The 21952-nt window shown below is 37.0% G+C and overlaps 1 protein-coding gene across 2 annotated transcripts in view; it reads left to right on the forward strand.

Annotated features, from left to right (window-relative positions):
• LOC149080429 (kinesin-like protein KIF28) overlaps positions 1 to 21952 on the forward strand; it is a 1038199-nt gene that overhangs the window by 963375 nt on the left and 52872 nt on the right. For both annotated transcript variants that reach the window (XM_089239551.1, XM_089239552.1), the window contains exon 22: positions 11104 to 11184. In XM_089239551.1, coding sequence (XP_089095677.1) covers positions 11104 to 11184 — 81 coding nt within the window. The remainder of the gene's footprint in view (positions 1 to 11103; positions 11185 to 21952) is intronic.

The following is a 21952-nucleotide window of genomic DNA, read 5'->3' on the forward strand; positions in this document are numbered from 1 at the left end:
CTTTCAATTGTCTATTGTGTGCCAATACAACAGCTGTTTTATCGGACTTCTTAAAACTGGCTATTTTTCTAGTGCCCACAGTAGGTACAACAGATAAGTGTGCACAAAATGACCATGGTGCAACAAAAATAAATCCAAAATGAAAGAGAGAGAGAGAGAGAACTAGTGAACGCTTTTTCTCAGAAAAGGAAATTGTATTGTATCAAATAAATGCCGAGCCAAGTTGGCAAACCCCTTTTTTTTTTGTCAAAATGGTTGATGCAAAGATGGAATATCCTGTTTTTTCTCCTTTGTAATGCTACTAATAGTTTTCTTTGTAAAGATTCGCGATCCCCAAAAAAAGTTGAGGATTGTAAACTTCCTGGAAAATGTGCAGAAATCTCTCTTGTGATAAGATTATCTGCCTTAGGCGGAGATGAACTTGGAAATCTGGGGGGGGGGCGCAGTATTGCTGTGGGGGCAAGGTGATGATGATATCTATACACATATACATTAGACTAGTCGACTTGACCTTTGACGTTGGGGGGGGGGCGCAGTGCACCCCATGCCACCTCCCCGTATCTCCGCCCATGTGATCTGCTACTTTTTAAATTCGAATTCAGTCATTTCCTTGGATTCCATGCCATTTTTCACAAAAATAAAAAATACCAAACTATTACTCGATTCTCGAGTAAAATGACTTCCCCCATTCAGTTTTTCGCTCGATATAATCAGATAACTCAATGATTTTTTTTTTAAATAAAGTATTTCTACATTGACTATTGTTCATTTTGAGGCACGTTTCTGGAAATTTTTAAATGCATATTTTTGCACTATAAATGTGTTTTCTTTTTTTAGCATATTTTTCATTTCTGACTTATTTCTGAATTCCGAAATGGACGATTTTTTCTTTTTTTTCCTGGGTGTATTTTCTCTTTAGGGAAATTTTCGCACTTTAAATACATATATAAATAAATATATATATATATATATATATATATATATATATATATATATTTTTTTTTTTAATTATACGTATATTTTTCAATACTCCCCCCCCCCCACCTACATATTCTGAGCCTTTAGGGCAGGCATATTAACGCATTTTTAAGGCACATATTTTTATATTTTATGCATATTTCCGCATTATAATATGACTGTTTTTGCTTCTTTTTTTGATTTGTTGGAACATTCCAATTCATTTTTTTATCTCTTTCAAATGCATATATAATTTTTTTTTTCAATTTTGCGTGCATTTTTCATTTTTGATGCCATAATTCGGGATTATTCGACGATGGTTTCAATTTTTCGCACATATACATCCTTTCCAAAAAAATTAGAACACCCAGAAATTTACGAGAGCAGTTCATGAAATATTTAAGTTGGAAAGCGCAGTTCAAGGTTGTAGCGCAAGTACAGTTGTAATTTGCATTTTCCTTTTCTATCATGATCATATCATATGAGCTTTCATATCTTGAGCATATCGGTGGCAAAAAATTTTCATAAAGTAGATTAAATGCGTCGTAAAATAACAAATTAATTTTTTCCTCTTTGTTTCAAAAAATTGGAACACTCCGAAAGCTGTTTGAGAAAATTAGAACATTTGGCTTAAAACCTATTACTGTATTACATGAATATTTTCATGCAAATTTACGTCAACTTGATCGAATAAGTGTGTCATGTCTTCCCTCGTTATGTATGCAAACCTACAATCATTCAATGTTCGCAATACGGGTAGAAAAACGGGGAATTTCTGAGAAATGCAGAATTACGCATGTATTTGCTAGGACTGTGTGTGTGTGTGTGGGGGGGGGGGACACGTGCTGATATCGTACGAATACATTGTACTGTGGCCATCTTTGGTCTTGGCCATGGATTTTATGCATCAAGACATTCAATTTATGAGTGTCCGGCACAGACCCGAATCGGGCCTCAGCTATAAATCCCATCTTCGCTATCGGCTCCCCGATAGCGGTTTGCAATTGATCAGTTTTTATTAATTTATTTATTTTATCTTGAGTCCGCAATCTCTTGATAAGATTAGTATCAGGTACAATCATCAGATATCACGAAACCATCGAAATATTGATGAGGTTTGATACACATTGGCGAATTCTTGATACTATCTGCGTTTTTTATCTTCAAACGAAGTCTTCAGTGGAAACAAAAAATAGAGGCCAATGGATTAGAAGGCATCTCTGGATGGAGGTGTGAACGTTAGGCTCTCTACCTTTTGATTCCAGAAGTTGAAGACGTATGGTATGGAGAAATAAATTGAATTTTCTATCATGATTTTGACTCTTTCTAAGATATTACTTAATTGCTGCAGCAATTCACATAGGTGGAAAGATGAAAATGTAAATTACAACCATACCCTTAATTTGAGCTTTCCAACTTGAGCTCTTTATGAACTGCTCTCGTAAATTTCTAGGGTGTTCTAATTTTTTGAAAAAGATCGGGTATTGTTATTTCATGGTATATTTCGACATTTTTAAAAATGCAGATTCATCTTTATTTTTAGTGCATGTTTTAGCGTCTAATCCGGGCTCTAGTTACAACTTTCTTTCACGTTTTAAATTCCAGAGACTTTATTTACTTCGAGTATTTGTGTATTTAAACTTTTTTTTAGTATGTTACTTGTGTGTTTTCATGTATTTTTTTTTTTTTGTAAGATGATTTAATGCACCAAATTTATATATTTCAGAGAGAATTCTTTTATTATATTCCGATGCAAATGACTGTATATCTAATATGCGTATTCAATCTCACTAAACCTACGCTCATTTTTGAAATTAACTCCACGATCATAAGATATCATGAAAAAAAGAAATGAATATTCAAAAAGAATGTGAGTAAAGCATTGAGAAGCAGTTTTATACCCGAAAGTTTTGATAAATTAATTATTTAATGATGTTCCAAGGTTGGGAAGTAGCTGTAGTTTTGCTCGAATAGATTTGTATCAACTGACAAATATCAGTTGTTACAATGCCTTGCCTCGAATAGTAGTAATTCCAACAACACTGATTTAACCAACGCACATTATTTACGAAAAAGCTTTTCGATTTTCAAAAATAATTCACATTTTAGGTGAACCTCAAAACTGCGAGAACATACTTCAACACTTGCAAATTTAAAAAATACAATTAAAATATTAAGGGGCATATATATAGAATGCTTCTTGAGATTCTGAATATTTATAGTGTTCAACTTGATAATATTGGGACATTTTTAAATACCTAGTGGATGGATTAGTAATTTATTTTTAGTACGCTCTGACATTTCGTTACTAAGTTAATCATATCAATATTTCACAAGCGAAAGCAAGTAAATTTTATTGCCTGTTAAAGCTAATCTATATTGATAGAGTTATTTACCATAGAATGCTGAGCATCTATAAATACGCTACAATAATTTCGTTCAAAATTTTGAGTATATCCCGCCTTTATGTGTTTTTTATTTAGTTCGGAAAATAGAAAAACTTTGGAGAATGAAAGGAGAAAGTACATTTCTGGGAAGAAAGGGTCAATCACCGGGCGTTACCAGCCTGTCACTTCGGTTCAGCCCCCTCTCGACGGCTTATCATACATGCCAATTACCCATTGTCACATACTGGGGGGAAAGCATTCTAGAATCACGTGACCCTGTGGTCATTTTGAAAAGATTTTGTGAAAATAAGTAGCTTTTTTTGAAGAGGTTTTGTGTTCGACCCTGAGCCGTCGATAGGGTTAAGAAGTGCAAGACGTTGATGAGTGCGAAGCTACCAGTCTCACAAAGAGAGTCCGATACCGACAGAAAGTGTCAAACGATTTACGACAGCGGTTTCGTAAAGAATATTTGGGTCTACTAATTCAAAGAAAGAAGAAACTATCATCAACCCAGTTGAAAGTTGGGAATGTCGTCCTTGTTGGGGACGATTCCAAAAAAAGAATTGATTGGTTTTTGGCGAGAATCACTCAGCTGATTCCGGGGAGAGATAGGAAAATAAGAACTGTCATAGTGAAGTCTCAATCTGGAACATTTGTGCGTCCAATACAAAGAATTTTTCCATTGGAAATGCACGATAATGCACCTTCTAATTTGTTCTCTTGTAGTGACAAATCTTTTTCAGATCCTGATCTTCCCAGGAACCACCGTTGACGCAGGACCAACATCCAGAACGGTCGGGCACTCAAAGTTCCCGAAAGATTTGTCTTGAACTAGGTCGAAGCTGTTTTGAAGACTTCGCTGCAAAACACAGGGGAGGATGAAGGATAAACCACCCAGAAGGGGGCCTCTCTCCCCCGACGACGTTCAAGGGGGAGGCCACCCACACTCTTTGGCTTTAGTTTCAGTTCCTCTTTTTTTCTCCTTTCACTCTGTCTGTTTATAATTATGTGTGTGCTTGTTGTAGACGAGAACGGTCATGTAGAATCATCCTCCTTACGTAGATGAATTAAACAATAGTTAATTATTATGATTCAATACTTTCCTTATTGAGAATCTCCTTCCTATCGAAAGAACCTCTAACACAAACTGTGTCAAAGTTAACCAATATGGCGACTTCCTGCACGACTCATGAAAAAAACAAAAACCTTTTTTAAGGGGCGCTAAGTATTTTGACCCCCCCCCCCACCTGAACTTCAAGTTATACATCTGCCTATTTCAGCTTTCAAAAATGCTTAATTAATGCTGTGGAATTTTTTCGATGCACTGTTTACGGGCCCATAATTAATTTTAAAATATCTTAACCCACACGAATTTATGCAGTTGAATTTCAAAAGACAATACGGAGACATTAATTTTCATGCTTGAGAGGATATAAATAAAAAGTTGAAATCAATGTTATTGCATGTATATCTATATATTAATATTTCAAAAATCGAGAATTATATAAATTTTTTTTAAATTATTGATGTGACAGAAAACTCCACCAAATTTCCGCTTTTCTACAGTAAAATCGGTAATTCTAACATTGATTTCTATTGGAATCACCCTTTTCCTGATGACCCTAAAAGCGATGCTGGTGATGATTATGACGTCTATTCAAAAAGCCTCATTACTGGGAGTATCGAAAATGAGGCAAACCATTATAAAAGGCATAAACTATTATACATATATACATATACGAACAGGATTAGAGAAGTGACAAACCATTGTAAAGGCATACGTCTGAAACGCTTCGCTAGGGAGGTAACCAAAGTAAACGTTCGGAAAGTGATTGTTGAGGTTCAAAAACCATTGTTGCCCGACAGTTTTTTGCCCATTTGGGGTATTTGCCCTGCTCTGACGAAATTTTAAAGTAACCTATCGTTCAAGTCGGGTCTCATTTGGTATATATGCAAAATTTGGTGACGATCGATCTAAAATTGTAGATTTGTATAGAGAACACACACACATACAAACAGACACACAGAAAAACAATTATATATATATATATAGAGGTAATCACAAGTTAATTTCAATGTTATTTGAAGACTATGAACTCAAAATCTATATATCTTTAATAAATTCATTGCGACCCACCCTCCATATAATGCGACCAAGCCATATAATGATAAATCGCATAAAAGCCCTTGGCCACGGACCAAATATGGCCCTGGGGGTTATTTGATGCGGCCTGCCGTCCTCAAACCTAATTTTGTAAAAATGAACTAAGCGGCACATTTACGGATCGCTTAAGTGCCCCGGGACACAGTTCGAGAACACTTAAGCGATCCGTGACACATTTAGAGATCCCTTGAGTGACATGTGACGTAGCTTTAGAGCACTTAAGTGGCCCCCAGTGCGGTCCTACATCACTCAAGTTACCCGCGGCACATTCTCAGATTATTAAAGTTATCCTCGGCATATAATTACGGATCACTTGAGTGATGTGTGGCACAGTTCCAGAGCACTTAAGCGGCCCGGACAGATTTCCATATCACTTGGATCCACGAAACACATTTAGAGATCACTAAAGTGGCTTTGTAGGACACTTATCACTGGGGGGAGGGGGAATTGTTACTTCAAAGTGCCCACAAACTATCGAAAGGTTTTTCTCGTTTTTGGCGCACCGAGTAAGATGTCATTAACAATATTTCATATTTTCATAAAGGGTGGTTGATGTCGTAAGCATTATCCAAACCCCCCTCCCCCCTTGTCATCAAAAGTCAGCAAATCGAAAACCCGCTTCACCCATCGATGATGACGTAATACTTGAACGGCCCCAAATATGTGGGAATACCCACGCATAGAACACTTCTCTCAAACTGTTGTATGAGATAATAGTAGATTTTAGTTTAAACATCAAACTCATAATTGCTCTTAGTTTATTGACAAATAAAGTACACTGCTCAAAACAATTAGGGGAGCAAGCAAAAAAGTGAAGAAAACCGTGCGAGACAGCCACGTATTGGCATACAATGGATAGTACACGCGTATCGATGCGCAATACAGAAAAGAGACGTAAAAAAATTTGGAATTAAGCTTTAATTCTTTGAAAATATGGAAAAAACATGAAAAGATGATTAAGGCAACAATTTGGTTACATGTAAACGATAAAAAAAAGTACTGTTTAGACATTTATGCATGAGTTTTAATAGGGCGTGTGGTCTCCTCGAACAGCTAAGACTACTGCACACCTGTTTGCCATAGATGCGATGAGGTTATCGATCAGACTTTGGGGAATACTGTTCCACTACTCAAGAAGTGCAATCTGCAAGTCTCGGACAGTAACAGGCGGCCTTGGTCGCGCAGCAATGCGTCGTCAGACATGCTCGATTGGATTCAGGTCAGGAGAGCACGCTGGCCATTCCATAGGCTGTATTGTTTCAGCTTCAAGCATGTTCTCCACCAGACGAGCTCTATGCGGTCGGGCATTATCATCCTGGAAAACAAAGGAATCTCCAATGGCTCCAGCGTAAGGGATGACATGACGTCGCAGTATCTCGTCTGCATACCTTCGGGCCGTCAAAGTGCCATTCCGAATGATATGCAGGTCCGTACGTCCGCCTATGCTGATTCCACCCCATACCATCCAACCAGCTCGTCTGTTTTGTGACCTTTCACGAACGAATGCGGGGTTATTTCGAGTGCCCCTGTCCCTCCATACCAGAACACGTCGGGTGTCACACTCCAGACTGAATCGGGACTTGTCTGTAAACAGCAGTTGGCTCCAATCATGTTGCTCCCAATCTCGATGTTCAGCAGCCCATCTTCTTCGGGCCGCACGGTGGCGTGAGGTCAACGGAATGCAGACCATCGGCCTACGTGCATAGAGCCCTCCCTCATGAAGCCGATTACGTACTGTTTGGCTGGACACCCTTCGTCCTGTTGCCAAGAGCAACCGTCTTTGCAGCTGCGTAGCATTCTCTGTTCTGTTTCGACGGGCTGTTAACCGTGTATACCGGTCATCAGTTGCTGTAGTGGCGCATGGCCGACCTTGCCCTGGTCGACATCTAACATTTCCTGTTTCTTGGAATCGATTCCACAGCCTTGCGCGACACTACGTTGTGTTTGCCCGGATTCCAGTCTGCCTATAACACGCCATGCCATGGATTCCGGTAAATCACGTTGTTGAGACATCCTCAAGTCACCTTGTCTCAAAAAAAAATACTGCGCAATCGAATTTCACAGTTACGGCAGTAAAACAGACGTTTCTGCAACATCCCGATTTCTGCCCTTATCTCCTTTTTCTGATTTTTGACGTCATGAACTTTGATTTGCATATGAAGTTTTCTTCTTCCGTTTCCTGTTAGGCTTTAAATTATGGATGATTCATTTTATGTTACTTATCGGTATACATCTTTGCGTAATTTTGTTAAAACCATGTGCTCCCCTAATTGTTTTGAGCAGTGTAGTATGATCTTTCCATTTCAAGTTGGACGAGATTACTAATCCAAGATATTTATAATTTATTACTCTTTTTATGTAATCACAATTACAAATAGTATCAGGATGAAAATCATCACATTCATGAAATTTAATTTCAGTTGATTGTGCATTTAGATTCATTAAATTAAAATGTATCAATTTGGTTTTACGTGCATTAAGCTGTAGTCGAAGGCTCTTAATTCTTTTATTTTTGTTGTAAATGTCATTTTCTAAATTTTTTTATCAAATCTTCAGTTGTGTCAGCAGTACAAATTAAGACAGTATCATCTTCGAATCACACCAAATGACCAGAAATATTAGCATTATGTATTTCATTTATATAAATTAAGAAAAGTATTGGTCCCAAAACCGATCCCTGGGGTACACTTGTATTTATTATTTTAAAATCACTTACACTGTTATTAATTCTTATCGACTGTTTCCTATTTGTAATAAAAGATCTAATCCAGTCAAGGGGAAGGCCTCTCTATTATTCCAATATTTTTGAGTTTTTCTAATAAAATATCCCAACTGGCTGAATCAAATGCCTTGCTAATATCAATAAACACAGCTGCTACCTTTTTATGATTATTTATATGATTTGTTATGCATTCCATAAATATTTAGTCGTAAATATTTCAGTGTTCATTTTTTCTCTAAAACCAAATTGGCAATGTGAGTAATAATTAATAGCTTTTAAATAAGAATTTTGTATATAAGTTGTTGTTTAATCCATTTTTATATTAATTTCGACATAACAGGTAATATTGAAATAGGTCTGTAGTTGTTCAAATCCTCTTTGTTACCCGTTTTGTATATGGGTGTGACAATAGATTTTTTGAGTTCAGTAAAAAAATTCCGGTACTCTTAGAGATTTGTTGATCAGATGAATTATAACCGATGGGTGGTGAAGATAGATAATCTTGAGCATTCTGGATGTTAAGACATCACTTCCTGCAGGTTTTCTATTATTTAGTGATTTAATTAAATTATCAAGATGTGTGAAATCAATTTCTCGAAGAAGAAATGAATTAATATTAGAATTTTCAATATGAATGAAATTGATCTCTTGATTGATTATATCATTTTTCACTCGATCAATAAAATTGGTATTAAAAGAGTTAGCTAGTCCTTTAACTAACAGATAGAATGTTTCAACCTTGGCGTATTGAGAGGTTCCGTACATGGACGGCGGCAGCAATCAATTAATAGCTCGTGAATGACATAGGCCACCAGATGGCCAACATGCATATAGAAATGTCCTCCCCAATCGTTAATACAAGTTCATTGAAAACTGATTATTTGTGGAGATGATGATTACAAGGAAAAAAATTCGTCACTGCCTCCACGGGGACTCGAACCCCGGTCGGTCGCTTGCCGGACGAGTGCTCTACCATCTAAGCTAAAGAAGCAGCAGATCGGGATTTCAACCTTGGAGAGCACTCGTAGAGCAAGCGAGAGACCGGAGTTCAAGTCCCCGTAGGGGCAGTGATGAATTTTCTTCCTTGTAATCTTCATCTCCACAAATAACCAGTCTTTCAATGAATCTTGTACTAACAAGTGAAGAGGGCATTTCTATATAGAGAGAAATAGTGTTTTTTCTTCTTCAATGAATCACTCGGTAAACTAAAATTTTCTAGTCAAAAATATTTTTTATCGAATATCATCACAAAACGATTTCTTTTCACTACATCATTCGAACGTCATGATATTAAATTTAATGTTAACCTATGGATTGAAAGAAATTCAAAATTGTTTAGTTAAAGTTAATTATCATCGGGTATCACTGCGCGCAATGAATGCGCTGTAATGTGTTATAATATTTCACTGTCCCAAAAATTTTTTTTTTCATTTTTCAAATCACTTGACATAATTTTCCATTCAAAATCATCTCAACAAGCTCCAACAAACGTTTTTTTCACTTTTCAAAAATCACTCAAGCAAAATGTGTGTAATAAATTACATGTTAACTTCTCTCCCGAAATAGTTATTTTCCTTCCTGATCTCTCAATTTTCAATGCAATATTAATTGAAATCGATTTTTTTTCTACAACCAATACGTTGTAAAATTGAATGTTAAATTTTCACGCAAAACAATAGTTTTTCTTCTCTTTGATTATTCAAGTAAATATGTACACATGATAAAGTGTTCAAGTCGAAATTATCACCGAGTGAAATCACACTGGCTTTTTTTAGTAAACGTTTGCCCATCATGCTATGAAATGAAATGCTAATGTTTTCAACCGAAATCTTTTTTTTTCATCCTCTCTGATTAACGAAAACGTATATCATTTTGAGTTAAAAACTATCAATGAGCTTCAACACACACATAGTTTTTTTCGTTTTTTTTTCAATAACAACTTTATCATTATACTATGATGTAAAATGTTATCCTTCCATCCGAAACTATTTTTTCCTTCGTTAATCAAGTTTTAGGACACGGAATTTTCACTCTCTTTCTCTCTCATATGATGTTGAAATATAAAATGTGTTTTCTTTCTCTCGAAATGAATAAAATAATAAAATTTTCAAGTTGAAATTATATATAATCATTGCCGAATAGCATACCATCACACTAATTTTCCTGCAATTTTATGCTATGAAATAAAATGTCAACATTTTAACCGAAATGATTTCTTCTGCCACTTTGATCACTCAAATCATTGAATAAAATTTTCCATTTTCGATTTTTCCTGCTATCAGGAAATGGTATTTTGAACTTTGATTCAAGAAATTTTTTGCCTTATATACTACCATCTAAACCTGTGTATGTTGAAAATAAAGAGTAATGCCGTTTGAATATAAATAAGTTGAGCAGAGTTCACATTTTCCTTCGCTCGAGTGGTGTTATTGAATCGAGATCGGAGTTCTATTGTTCGATGTTTTGTGGTTATGTGAATGGCATATGTCACCGACGGTAGTATTCAGTGCAACATGGCCGTTTGAATGCATGGGAAATGCTAAATTAAGGATTCTGATATACATAGTCTAGGTTAATTTGCTATTTTGGATATCGCAGTCGGGAATTTCTGCTTTTGAGAAACAAGCTGGCTAACCAAATGTGTAACACACACATTTGCGTGTAACGATAGAATTTTCTAGTTATATGTTGATTACACTTTTGTGAACTTTTACATATCATATTTATTATTTAATATTATATAATATTTTTTATCTTGTATCAATAGAAAAATTTTTCCGTGCTTTTCAAATACCTGTTGCCAGTATTTTTCTTATGTTCCAGTTTAATGAACCTATGTTGAACAGATAAACCAAATTGTTCTTTCATCATAGGTGGTTGACCCGAACAAGCAAAGTATGATTGTGGAGCTGTTACTAATGAAGAAACAGCAGTTTAGACAACAACAAAGATTGGTATTTATGAGCTTAAAAAATCTGTATGTTTGATACAGTCACAGCATGAACATATAGAAAAACAATGTCTATTATGCATTTAAATACATTGGTTGATTTTCATAGGGGTAACTAATATTTTAATAGAAATTTTCACCAGGCAGTAGCTGGCACATTTCGAATTCTTCATCAGAGAGATGTGATTGATATATCAGATTCTCTCAAACTCAGTCAAATAAGCTACTAGTATAACAAAAAAGATGGTAAAAAGAGGTGTAGAAAGTCACAAGACCAGATATCAACTGAGAACTGAAAGACCAACATACCAACAAAATCACTCAAAACATAGAGGGAAGGTTGGGGGTGGGGGGGGCAAGGTCAGTAACAGAAAAAAGGGGGTGCTGCATGTAAACATCGGAATGTGAAATTTGATACTTTTCCTTCCTTTTGAGACACACCAGAGAGAGGGAAAAAGCAATAAATTGTTTTTTGGAATGCCACTCCTCTGCATTGCACTTAGAATAGTCAGTAGTGACCAATATTCCCAATTGGGAACAATCATAGGAAAAGTTCCCTGGAATTCGACCAAAAAAATTTTTTGTGTCAATGAGCATTTCTTTACATACTTGGCAATATTCTAGTATTAAAAAAAATTAAGATGCATGTATGTGTTTACAAAAACTATTTTAATAATTAAAACATAAACTTCAAGATATTTTGCCTTGAAAATGGGCGATTTTAGAATAATAAATTGACATGATAAAAGCTAAACCGAATAACTTTTGTCTTTTCTAAATCAAGTTCAGAACCTTATGTGTTCAGGGAAAAAAAATCAGCTATTTACATGAAAGAAAAATATTTTTTTTGAATTAATCAAAAGTATGTTCCCAATGGCCGTTAAAATGTCAAGTCACCCACACACAAGTAATGCAACAGACCAAATGGCTCCGCGCCGATCCAACTCAAATGAATTGGTTTGGATCGTCAGGCCGAGCCCTACCGTGTGTGGGAAATCCCCGTGCCAAATACTGTAGGAAAACCCACCAGTCTCGCCATGAGTGAGAATTCCCGATCCAAAATCCTTTCAGTATAAAATCGGACGTACAGAAGGAAAGTATGGCCTATTCGAGCGGACGTTATTTACAAATACAAATACAACGCCACAACAGGCAAATTGCCCAACGAGGTGGCTGACTTAAGAGCATCATGAATCCCCGAGCCATTTTTGGAGGCCCTACCCACTACTACTACTACACCACACATGAACCCCCCCCCCCAACGAATCGGTACATGCGGGAATGTGCGTGTACGTGTAGTGAAACCTGACGTGAAGTTTTTGTTGTTTCTCTGTAATGCTTGTTATGTGTAGTGCTGCCATCTGCCACCAGTTTTTCTAACTATTTTGCTCGATGTTATTGACAATTACAAACAAGAGCCTTGTCTGTGGCCAGTACTTGTTTTGTGCATGGGCAAACTGGGAATGTACCCAAAGCTCACCAATTTTTTGAGGAAGCCCAAAATTCACTGTATTTTATATTTTTGTCTCTTTTCTCCTCTTTTCATAAAATATTACCATTGTCTCATCTTATAGATTTTTGGAATTTATGAAGGTGCAAAATAGGCAAAGCGATCGCATACTTCAGAAGTACTTGTGATATTAATTATACATAATTTTTTCACAACAAATGAGATCAAATCATAATACTCCGTAACTATGCTTCAAAAAAATTTATATAGAAATAAGAGGGCTGAACTCGTTCACCTGGCAAGCTCAGTTTTTGTTTTAGTCAGATAACTCTTTGTGCCACCATCTGCTTTGGAAGCTTCTTGGGAAACAGAGGTTTATTCAGTGTGTAAAAATGGTTCTTAGAAGACGGGATGTGTGTGAACAGGGATCCGGAAATTTCGCCCCCGATATTTCTCCCCCGACTTTTCGCCCCTGGAACGTTTCGTCCCCGTCACATTTCACCCCCGGAAATTTCGCCCCTGACATTTGACCCCTGAGACGTTTCGCCCCCGAAATTTTCGTACCTAATCTTTCACCTGCCCTGAACGCAAGAGTGACTGTATGAGTGACCATGTGAGTGACCAAGTGAGTGTGAAATCGGCTTTAGGAGTGAGTTAGTGACCGTACAAATGACTAAGTGAGTGGCAGAATGACTGACCACGTGAGCGACAGTATCTATGAGTGTGGAATTGACTGTATGAGTGTGGAATTGACTGAGTGACTGTATGTGTGTCCAAGTGAGTGAAAGAGTGATTGACCATATGAATAATTGTATGAGTGACCAGGTGAGTGGCGGTATGAGTATCCAAGCGAGGAATTGAGTGGTTGACCAAGTGAGTGACCGACTGAATGCTTGTATGAGTTTCCAAGTGAGTGACTGACTGAATGCTTGTATGAGCTTCCAAGTGAGTGACTGATTGATTGAGTGTATGAGTGACCAAGAGAGTGATCAAGTGATTGATGTATGAGTGACCAAATGATTAACCACATTAGTGACCAAGTGAATGACCGAGTGATTGCTTGTACGAGTTCCAAAGCGAGTGACTGACCGTATCAGTGACTAAGTGATTAATTGCCAGTTGAGGAGAATCCTTTAAGAGAAAAGCCACCACGGATCGAAAATATCGTGTGTTGACGCTGGGTCGTTTGGCTAAAATGATGCGTTTCACCTTCTTACGTTTCCATTTATGTCCCGCTCCAAACATTGATCGAGTCTTGGCCGCTGCTTTCTCCATCAGTATCTTTCCAGCTTTGCCAATTCGTCTTTTTGCTGCTTTTTTAAGGGGACACAGGACTTTTGAACGATCAAAAAATCAAATTTTGTTATGATTTTAAAAAAATTTACAGATTTCCTGAACAGCTTGATACCTCACTTTTTGTTCTACGAGCAGTAGAAATCGAGATAGATGGGAATATGTGTGACACGAAATTCAAATTTCACAAGTTTAAAGGAACTTCGAGCCACGTGCCTGCATGTTTTCTCATATGTTACGCGTTTAAATATGTTTGTTATAGATTTTTTTTCTGCTCCATCTACATTAAAAATATCTCACGAGTCTTTTTTTCCTTTTTCTTCATTGAGTTGCAGAAAAAAACTGTTACTCACACTTTTTTTTGTTTACATATGCTCTTCGTGCACGTGCCTCAGCGAGTCTATCATGTTGTTTTGTGTTACACTACAATTTAGTTTATAATTGTTTCACAGTTATATTTCATGAGTGGTTATTTGTTAGTGTAGTTATGTTTAGTGAAATTATCCAATTAAGTAATCATATTAGAAACATATATAAGGTACATGAACCTAGATTGTGTGCTGTGTGGTGGTGAAGGAAAAATATCAAAGATGTGAAATTGTGTATTGAACATACTAAAAGATTAAGATTAAAAAAAAAAAAATTAACATCTCAAATAATAAATATCTTCACAACATCCAGTCTTCTGTATATCTTGGATTAAGATTAAGTTATGTGCAACAGCAGCTCATATCTTCAGTGAATATTATCACTGTGATTACAATCTCAACAATGAATGTAAAACCATTTTCACATGAAATGGGGAAAAATTCCATTGAAATATCAAAACAATAGAGACAATGAAAAATTCATATTCACGTGTAGTGTTGTTGTGTGTAATGTGTTGTGAATTCCTGTGTTGTGATGTGGTGATGAGCATCAGAAATAAGTTTACACCAAGTGAATGAGAAAAACCTGATTTTCAAAAGATTTTTCTTCCAATCATAATAATGTGTTATGCACTTGCATGTCTATGCAATGAGATTTGTTGTTGATGGTTGTCGACAACTTTAACGTCTACTTAAACTTTTGCAGATTTTGGACACAGTGCTTATTTTCCAAAAGAAATTGTAATCATGGTTTTGTATCGCACCACAAAATATATTCATGCTAATGCCACTACTTGCCATAGAAATGAAAAAAAAATGAAAAAAACCAAACAGCATTGACAATTTTATTTTTAAAACAAAATCAAAAATCAACGAGCCCTCGACCATTATGTAAACTAATCTTTTTTGTCAGTTTCTTTGGGTTTGTTGTTAATTCATCTCAAATATTACTCACAAAACACATTAAATGTATAATACAGACAGCAAAATAAATTTAAGTAAATTTTTGCCTCATTAGTTCTTCAATCTGTGGCTTTTTGCAACTTTCTGTGTGTGGAGCGTTTGAAGCAGCAGGCATCTCAAAGCATTAAAATGGCAAGTTAAAGTATGAAAACATGATGGCAATGTTAAAAACTGATTATATTATTGAACATTTAGACTATTCTCATGAATCTGTATGATACTGTGTTTGAGAAAAATATAATTTCATAAAAATTTATACTTCACAATCTTTGAACGTGTTTTTCTCAAAACTTCAATTTTTGTCATTGCGCGCATATCTCATGAACTTGTGGTGATGCTAGTGCTGGTGGATGTGTCTGGTTGTTATTTCGGAAACATACAGTCATGACTCCTTTCTTTTTTTAGTTATTTAATAGAAGAGAGAGAGATTTTTACGACATGTTCGGTCGACAGTTGGAGCCAGACTGAACTCCAATACAAGAACACACTATATAATGCCTAGCTAGTGAGTGGCATAAAAAATATAATAAAAATATAAAAATTGTACAAGACAAGTAGCGCCACAGTACTCCCCCACGAGTCTGAAGGACGGCATATGACACAATGCAAAAAAAAAATATGATGATGTAGTTACGACGATATGACAATATAGTTACGGCAACTAATATGGCATTGACATGTGCAAAAAAAATTTGTTCGAAAAATTCAAAAAATACGCAATACGAAATTTTTTTCTGAAGTAATGAAATATTCATATGCACAAATTAATGGTCGAGCAAAAAATAAATTACAAATGATAAACAATTAGTAAATGTACGTATATGCAAAAACGATTACTAGAATAGATAATAGACGTATATACATATAAAAAAATTTAAAATGAAAATTTCGCAAAACATAATATTAATTTTCAAAATATGTTGCAAAAACAATAATATTATTCATTTCAAAAAATGTTGCAAAAACAATAATATTATTCATTTCAAAAAATATGCAAATAAGAATAATATCAAGGAATTCTTATACGAACCGTACGCCCTGATCGAGTTACATAAGGCTGTTTCGGTTCAGTAAACGGTGATTGCTCATTAAAAGTGCAATCAAGCAAAAATGCTGGTTTAAATCTGTCTATTGCGATTTTCGCTAGTTTGCCTTTCATGTTCACTGTATATACTTTTGGAGATCGTTCAATCACTTCATATGGCCCCAAATATGGTTGTTGAAGGGGCTTTCGTACGGTGTCCAGCCGCACGAACGCATGGGAAGAAACAGCATGTTCTTTATGAACGAAAACGTTGTGAGTCCCATGCCTTGAAGCTTGGATCGGACGTAAAGTGTTTATGTGATCTCGTAGAGCACGTAGAAATTCCGGCTGTGTTTTCTGAGGACCGGAACTACGGAAGAATTCACCAAGCAGACGCAATGGTGATCCGTAAACCATCTCAGCAGCAGAAGTGTTGATGTCCGGTTTGATGCTGGCTCGGATGGACAGAAGTATGGTAGGTAACACTTCAGTCCAACGTTCCGTGGCATGGCAGCGTATGGCACCTTTGAGCTGCCGTTGGAACCTTTCAACGATGCCATTGGAGGACGGATGATATGCTGTCGTGCGTGTTTTCTGAGTTCCAAGAAAACGAACGAATGCGCGAAACAAATCACTTTCGAATTGTCTCCCTTGATCGGTGGTATCCGATTCCGGAACTCCGAATCTGCTAATCCAGCCAGAGTAGAATGTCTCTGCGACAGTTTCTGCTTTTCCATCGGGAAAGCCTCTACCCACCTGGTGTATCGATCCACACAGGTAAGGCAGTAGGTGAAACCCCGAGAAGGAGGAAGAGGACCAACAATGTCGATGTTAATGTGTGAGAATCTGCATTGAGGCAAAGGGTATGCACCGATGGAAGATCGAGTGTGGCGATGCACTTTTGAGCGTTGGCACTCGATGCACGCCCTGGTCCATCGCGTGACATCTTTGCGAATTGAACTCCAGACAAATCGTTGACGAATAAGGCCCACAGTTGATTTAACGCCTGGATGGGCGAGGTTATGAAGGACCGTAAACACGTGATATCTGTGTTTTTTTGGTACGTAGAGACGGATAATTCCAGTGGATAAATCACAAAAAAGTTCTGTACCCTGAGGACCGAATTTGATAGGTTTTATATCGAGCACCCCACCTGGTTGTCGGAGGGCCGCCAATTCGGCGTCCGTACTCTGTGAAGTAGCAATAGCTGCGTAATCAATCGAGTCAGGTAAATTAATTTCGGACAATCTGGAAAAAGCATCTACTACAATATTTCGCTCACCCTGAATGTAACGAATGTTCGTAGAAAATTGAGATATATATTCTAAATGGCGACGTTGTCTGGGAGAGCTGTTATAATTGACTTTGTGAAAAACATAAGTTAGAGGCCTATGATCACTGTAGATCGTAAATGGTCTGCCTTCTAACATGTGTCTGAAATGTTTAATAGAACTATAAACCGCAAGCAAAACCAACTCGCGATCATAAGTACTATAGTTCTTTTCAGTTGTCGTTAACTTTCGAGAAAAAAAAATGAGAGTGGTTCGACGACTCCATCGGAAGTTTGTTGTAAAACAGCTCCGAGAGCGAAATCTGATGCGTCGACTGTCAACGAAAGATGAGCATCGTGTTTAGGATGAGCCAAAAGCGTGGCGTTGGTAATAGCATGTTTACAAGTTTCGAAAGCAGCAATAGTTTCCCCCGACCAAGCGATGAGAGATTTATATTTTTTCTTCTTTCCTTTGCACAAATCGTGTAAGGGAGCCTGGTCAGATGCTGCGTTTTTTAAGAAACGGTGGTAAAAGTTGAGAATGGCTAGAAATCTTCGAAGTTCATCAACCGTTTTTGGTTGCGGATAATTACGAAGAATGTCAACTTTTTCTGGCAAAGGAGAAATGCCGTTGCTGTTAACCAAAAATCCTAAAAACTCTAACTCAGATTTCCCAAATATGCATTTATCAGGATTAAGAACTATACCAAAACTGTTTAAACGTTCAAAAACTAATTCTAGATCTCTAAGATGTTCTTCTTCTGTTGTTGATGCAACTAGTAGGTCATCTAAATATGCATAACAGTTCAAGTCTCTTAAGACAATATCTATGAACCGTTGAAATGATTGTGCCGCATTAGACAATAAAACACATATACACTATCTACCAATAAGTATTTGGACACCTATGCAAATGACGATATTTGCGGTCCTGAGATACGTCACGCCCTCCGCCGGTATATATCGTGTAGGGAACAACATCGGCATTAGTCGCATGCAAGATGCCGCGCAGTTCGGAGCTCTCTGATTTCGAGAAAGTTATAATTATCGGGTAACACAAAAATGACCGATCCTTAAGGGACATATCTAGCGAACTGAAGTACCCAAAATCGACAGTGGCCTATGTGATTAAGAAGTGGAAGGTGAGCTGTGATTGTCGGAATTTGCCCCGAGTCGGCAGACCAACGAAACTGGGATACAGACCGACGGGTGCTGTCCAGAGAAATTCGGAAGAACCGCACCCAACCGATGGCCCTCATCCGCGAGGAGTTTCAACAGGCATCCGGGAGTATTGTTTCAATGAATACCATCCGTAAAGAAGCACATCTGATTGGTTTTCATGGTCGTGCTGCTGCCCATAAGCCTTTGATCACAAAGTCCAACCGCGTTGCTCGGTTAATGTGGTGCAAAGCACATCGAAATTGGACCGTAGATCAGTGGAAACGGGTTCTTTGGAGCGACGAATCAAGGTTCACCCTCTACCGTTCGGATGGCAGGGTCTGAGTCTGGCGTCTGCCTGGAGAACGTATCCTGCCAGAATGCATTGTGCCAACAGTCAAGTTCGGCGGACGTGGAATTATGGTCTGGGGGGTGTTTCTCCTGGTATGGACTGGGACCCTTGGTCCCCATTCATGGTAACGCCGATGCCTACTGCACTATTTTGGATGACAATGTGCTTCCTACGTTGTGGCAGTTTTACGGGGTGGACCCCTGTTACTTCCAGGACGACAATGCCAGCTGTCATACTGCGAGGTTAACCAAGGCTTGGTATGGTGCCAATGGGATTCATCGAATGGACTGGCCTGCCCAGAGCCCAGACCTGAACCCTATCGAGAACCTCTGGGACGAGTTGGATCGCCGAATTAAGGGGTGCCCTACCCGTCCAAAATCGGTGAAGGAACTGACGTGTCTTCTCCAAGCCGAGTGGAAGAAAATACCACTAGCCGTCACTCAAGGACTTGTGGAAAGTATGCCCCGGAGGGTTCACGCTGTAATTGCCTCTCGTGGAGGCTCTACCAACTATTGATTTTGAATAAAGTTAGTTTTTCTTTTCTATCACAGGTGTCCAAATACTTATTGGTAGATAGTGTATAAGTACTCATAAAGTCCGAATGGGGTAATAATGGCAGTTTTTTCAACAGACTCAGAATCTAAAGGTATCTGACGATAAGCCTTAACCAAGTCCAATGTAGAAAAAAATGTTTTTTCCCTGCAGACCGTAACTGAAATCAGGAACGTGTGGTATAGGATATCTGTCTGGACACGTTATAGAATTAAGTTTTCTGTAATCCCCACAAAACGGTATTCTCCATTACGTTTAGGAACAATGTGTATCGGGCTTGCCCATGGACTTTTTGAAGGTCTCAGTATGCCCTGATCCATTAGCGATTGAACTTCACGCTTTGCAATAGCAAGTTTCTCTGGAGAAAGTCTGCGGGCTTTGGTAAAGACAGGAGAACCTTCAGTAGTAATGCAATGTGTAACGCAGTGTTTTTTAGAAGTAGCCCCAAGCATAGAAGGATTCGTTAGATTAGGAAATTTAGATAAAATTTTGAAGTAGGGCGAATCTCCACCAATGGTCTTTAAGCCTAATGTAGGGCAACTGGCATTGCTACATTTGATTGAAAGTGAAGTCAAACTGTCAATCAAACGAGACTTTTTTACGTCAACTAATAGACCATAATGTTCTAAGAAATCAGCACCTAATATCGGGCGATTAACATCAGCTATAACGAAGGACCATCTAAACAGTCTGCGTAACCCTAAATCCACTGATAAAGATTTGCAACCATACGTAGAAATTTTAGTATCATTATCAATTCAATTCAATTCAAATTTGTGTGAATACATGTTATATGATATTATTGGCAACCAAGGAGACAGATGTCCCATAGTGGTTGTTACAATGAATAGGTTTAAAAAATATAGTACAGTGATATTATTTTCAGATATATGATGGGAAAAAAATATAAAAAAGATAGTAGTTACAGATAAAAATAGTATAATTAACAAAAAATGAATATGTTAAAAATTGCAATATAAACAATAAAGAATATTCTCATGCAACGGCGGAGGTTCTATAAAAATTACATATGAATAATATCAACATGAGTTCTTAATATAGACTTAATATTTACCCAAAATACACAAAAGAAAAAAAAATAGGAATATCATGTTAACGATATACATAATAAATATGGAGCCAACACATGAATTTGTACAGGATTATGGGAGGTGATTTAAAGATATGATTTAATTAAGCATAATGTTAGAGGATGTAATCAGAAATGGGACTCAATGTTCATGAGTTCGAGTAGGTAAAGTTTGAGGCGTTTTTTAAAGGAAGTAAATGCAGTAGTGTCAGTGGTTTCTCTGGGTAGATTATTATACAATTTTGGAATCAGAAAGCAAAAGTGTTTTTTAAGAATATTTTTATGAACTAATGGCAGTGAGTAGATGGCATTTAGACGAGCAGAAGTACGGGATACGTTAAGAGGTAAGGAGTATTGGTGTTTTTTTATTATTAATAAGGATTTATAAAAGTAGAGGTAACGCACTGGGAGAATTCTTAATCGATGAAATTGATCAATTAGAGGGGTAACATCATCATTAGTGATGCATCTGATAGCTTTATTTTGGAGAGAAATAATAGGCTTAATATTAGTTAGATAATCTCCTCCCCAAACTGAGAGACCATACATTAAATATGAATGAAACATTGAATAATAGAATGTTATAAGGAAATGGTTATTAATGTACGGTTTCAGATGATAGAGCTTATATAAAATGAAACGGAGCCGAGTTTGAAGGTATTTAATATACGATTTCCATTTCAAATTTTGGTCAATATGAACGCCAAGGTATTTAATGGTTGTTACTTGTTCAAGACATTGGCACTTGCACGAGGTGAAGTGTGAACATACATGGAAAGTTATGTTATGGTTGATTTGAGGAATGAATTGAAGAGAAAAATTTATAAATTTACTTTTTGTTACATTTATTTGTAAATCATTGCATTGAAACCAATTTCCAATTTTGATGAGGTCGTTGTTAATAATGTTAGTGAGTGCCAAATATTCCGTGCCTGAATAAAGTATGACTGTGTCATCAGCAAAGGTTATAATTTTACCTACTATGTCGAGGTTACAAAGATCGTTAATAAAGATTATGAATAGCAGCGGGCCCATAACCGATCCTTGAGGGACTCCCTTTTTTATTTGCATGACATTACTCAGAAAGCTATTGCATTTTACAATCTGGGTTCTATTGTCAAGATAAGATTTGATGATACTAAATGCATTTCCTCTAATTCCGTAAGCATATAATTTCGAGAGTAGTATACTATGATTAACACTGTCAAATGCTTTCTTGATGTCTAGAAATACTCCTATTGTTTTTTAAGAA

This window comes from Pholcus phalangioides, unplaced genomic scaffold (assembly GCF_987345545.1).
Source record: "Pholcus phalangioides strain wild (caught in Gottingen) unplaced genomic scaffold, Ppha-v1.0 ptg000011l_1, whole genome shotgun sequence".
In the NCBI taxonomy this organism is placed as follows: Eukaryota; Metazoa; Arthropoda; class Arachnida; order Araneae; family Pholcidae; genus Pholcus; species Pholcus phalangioides.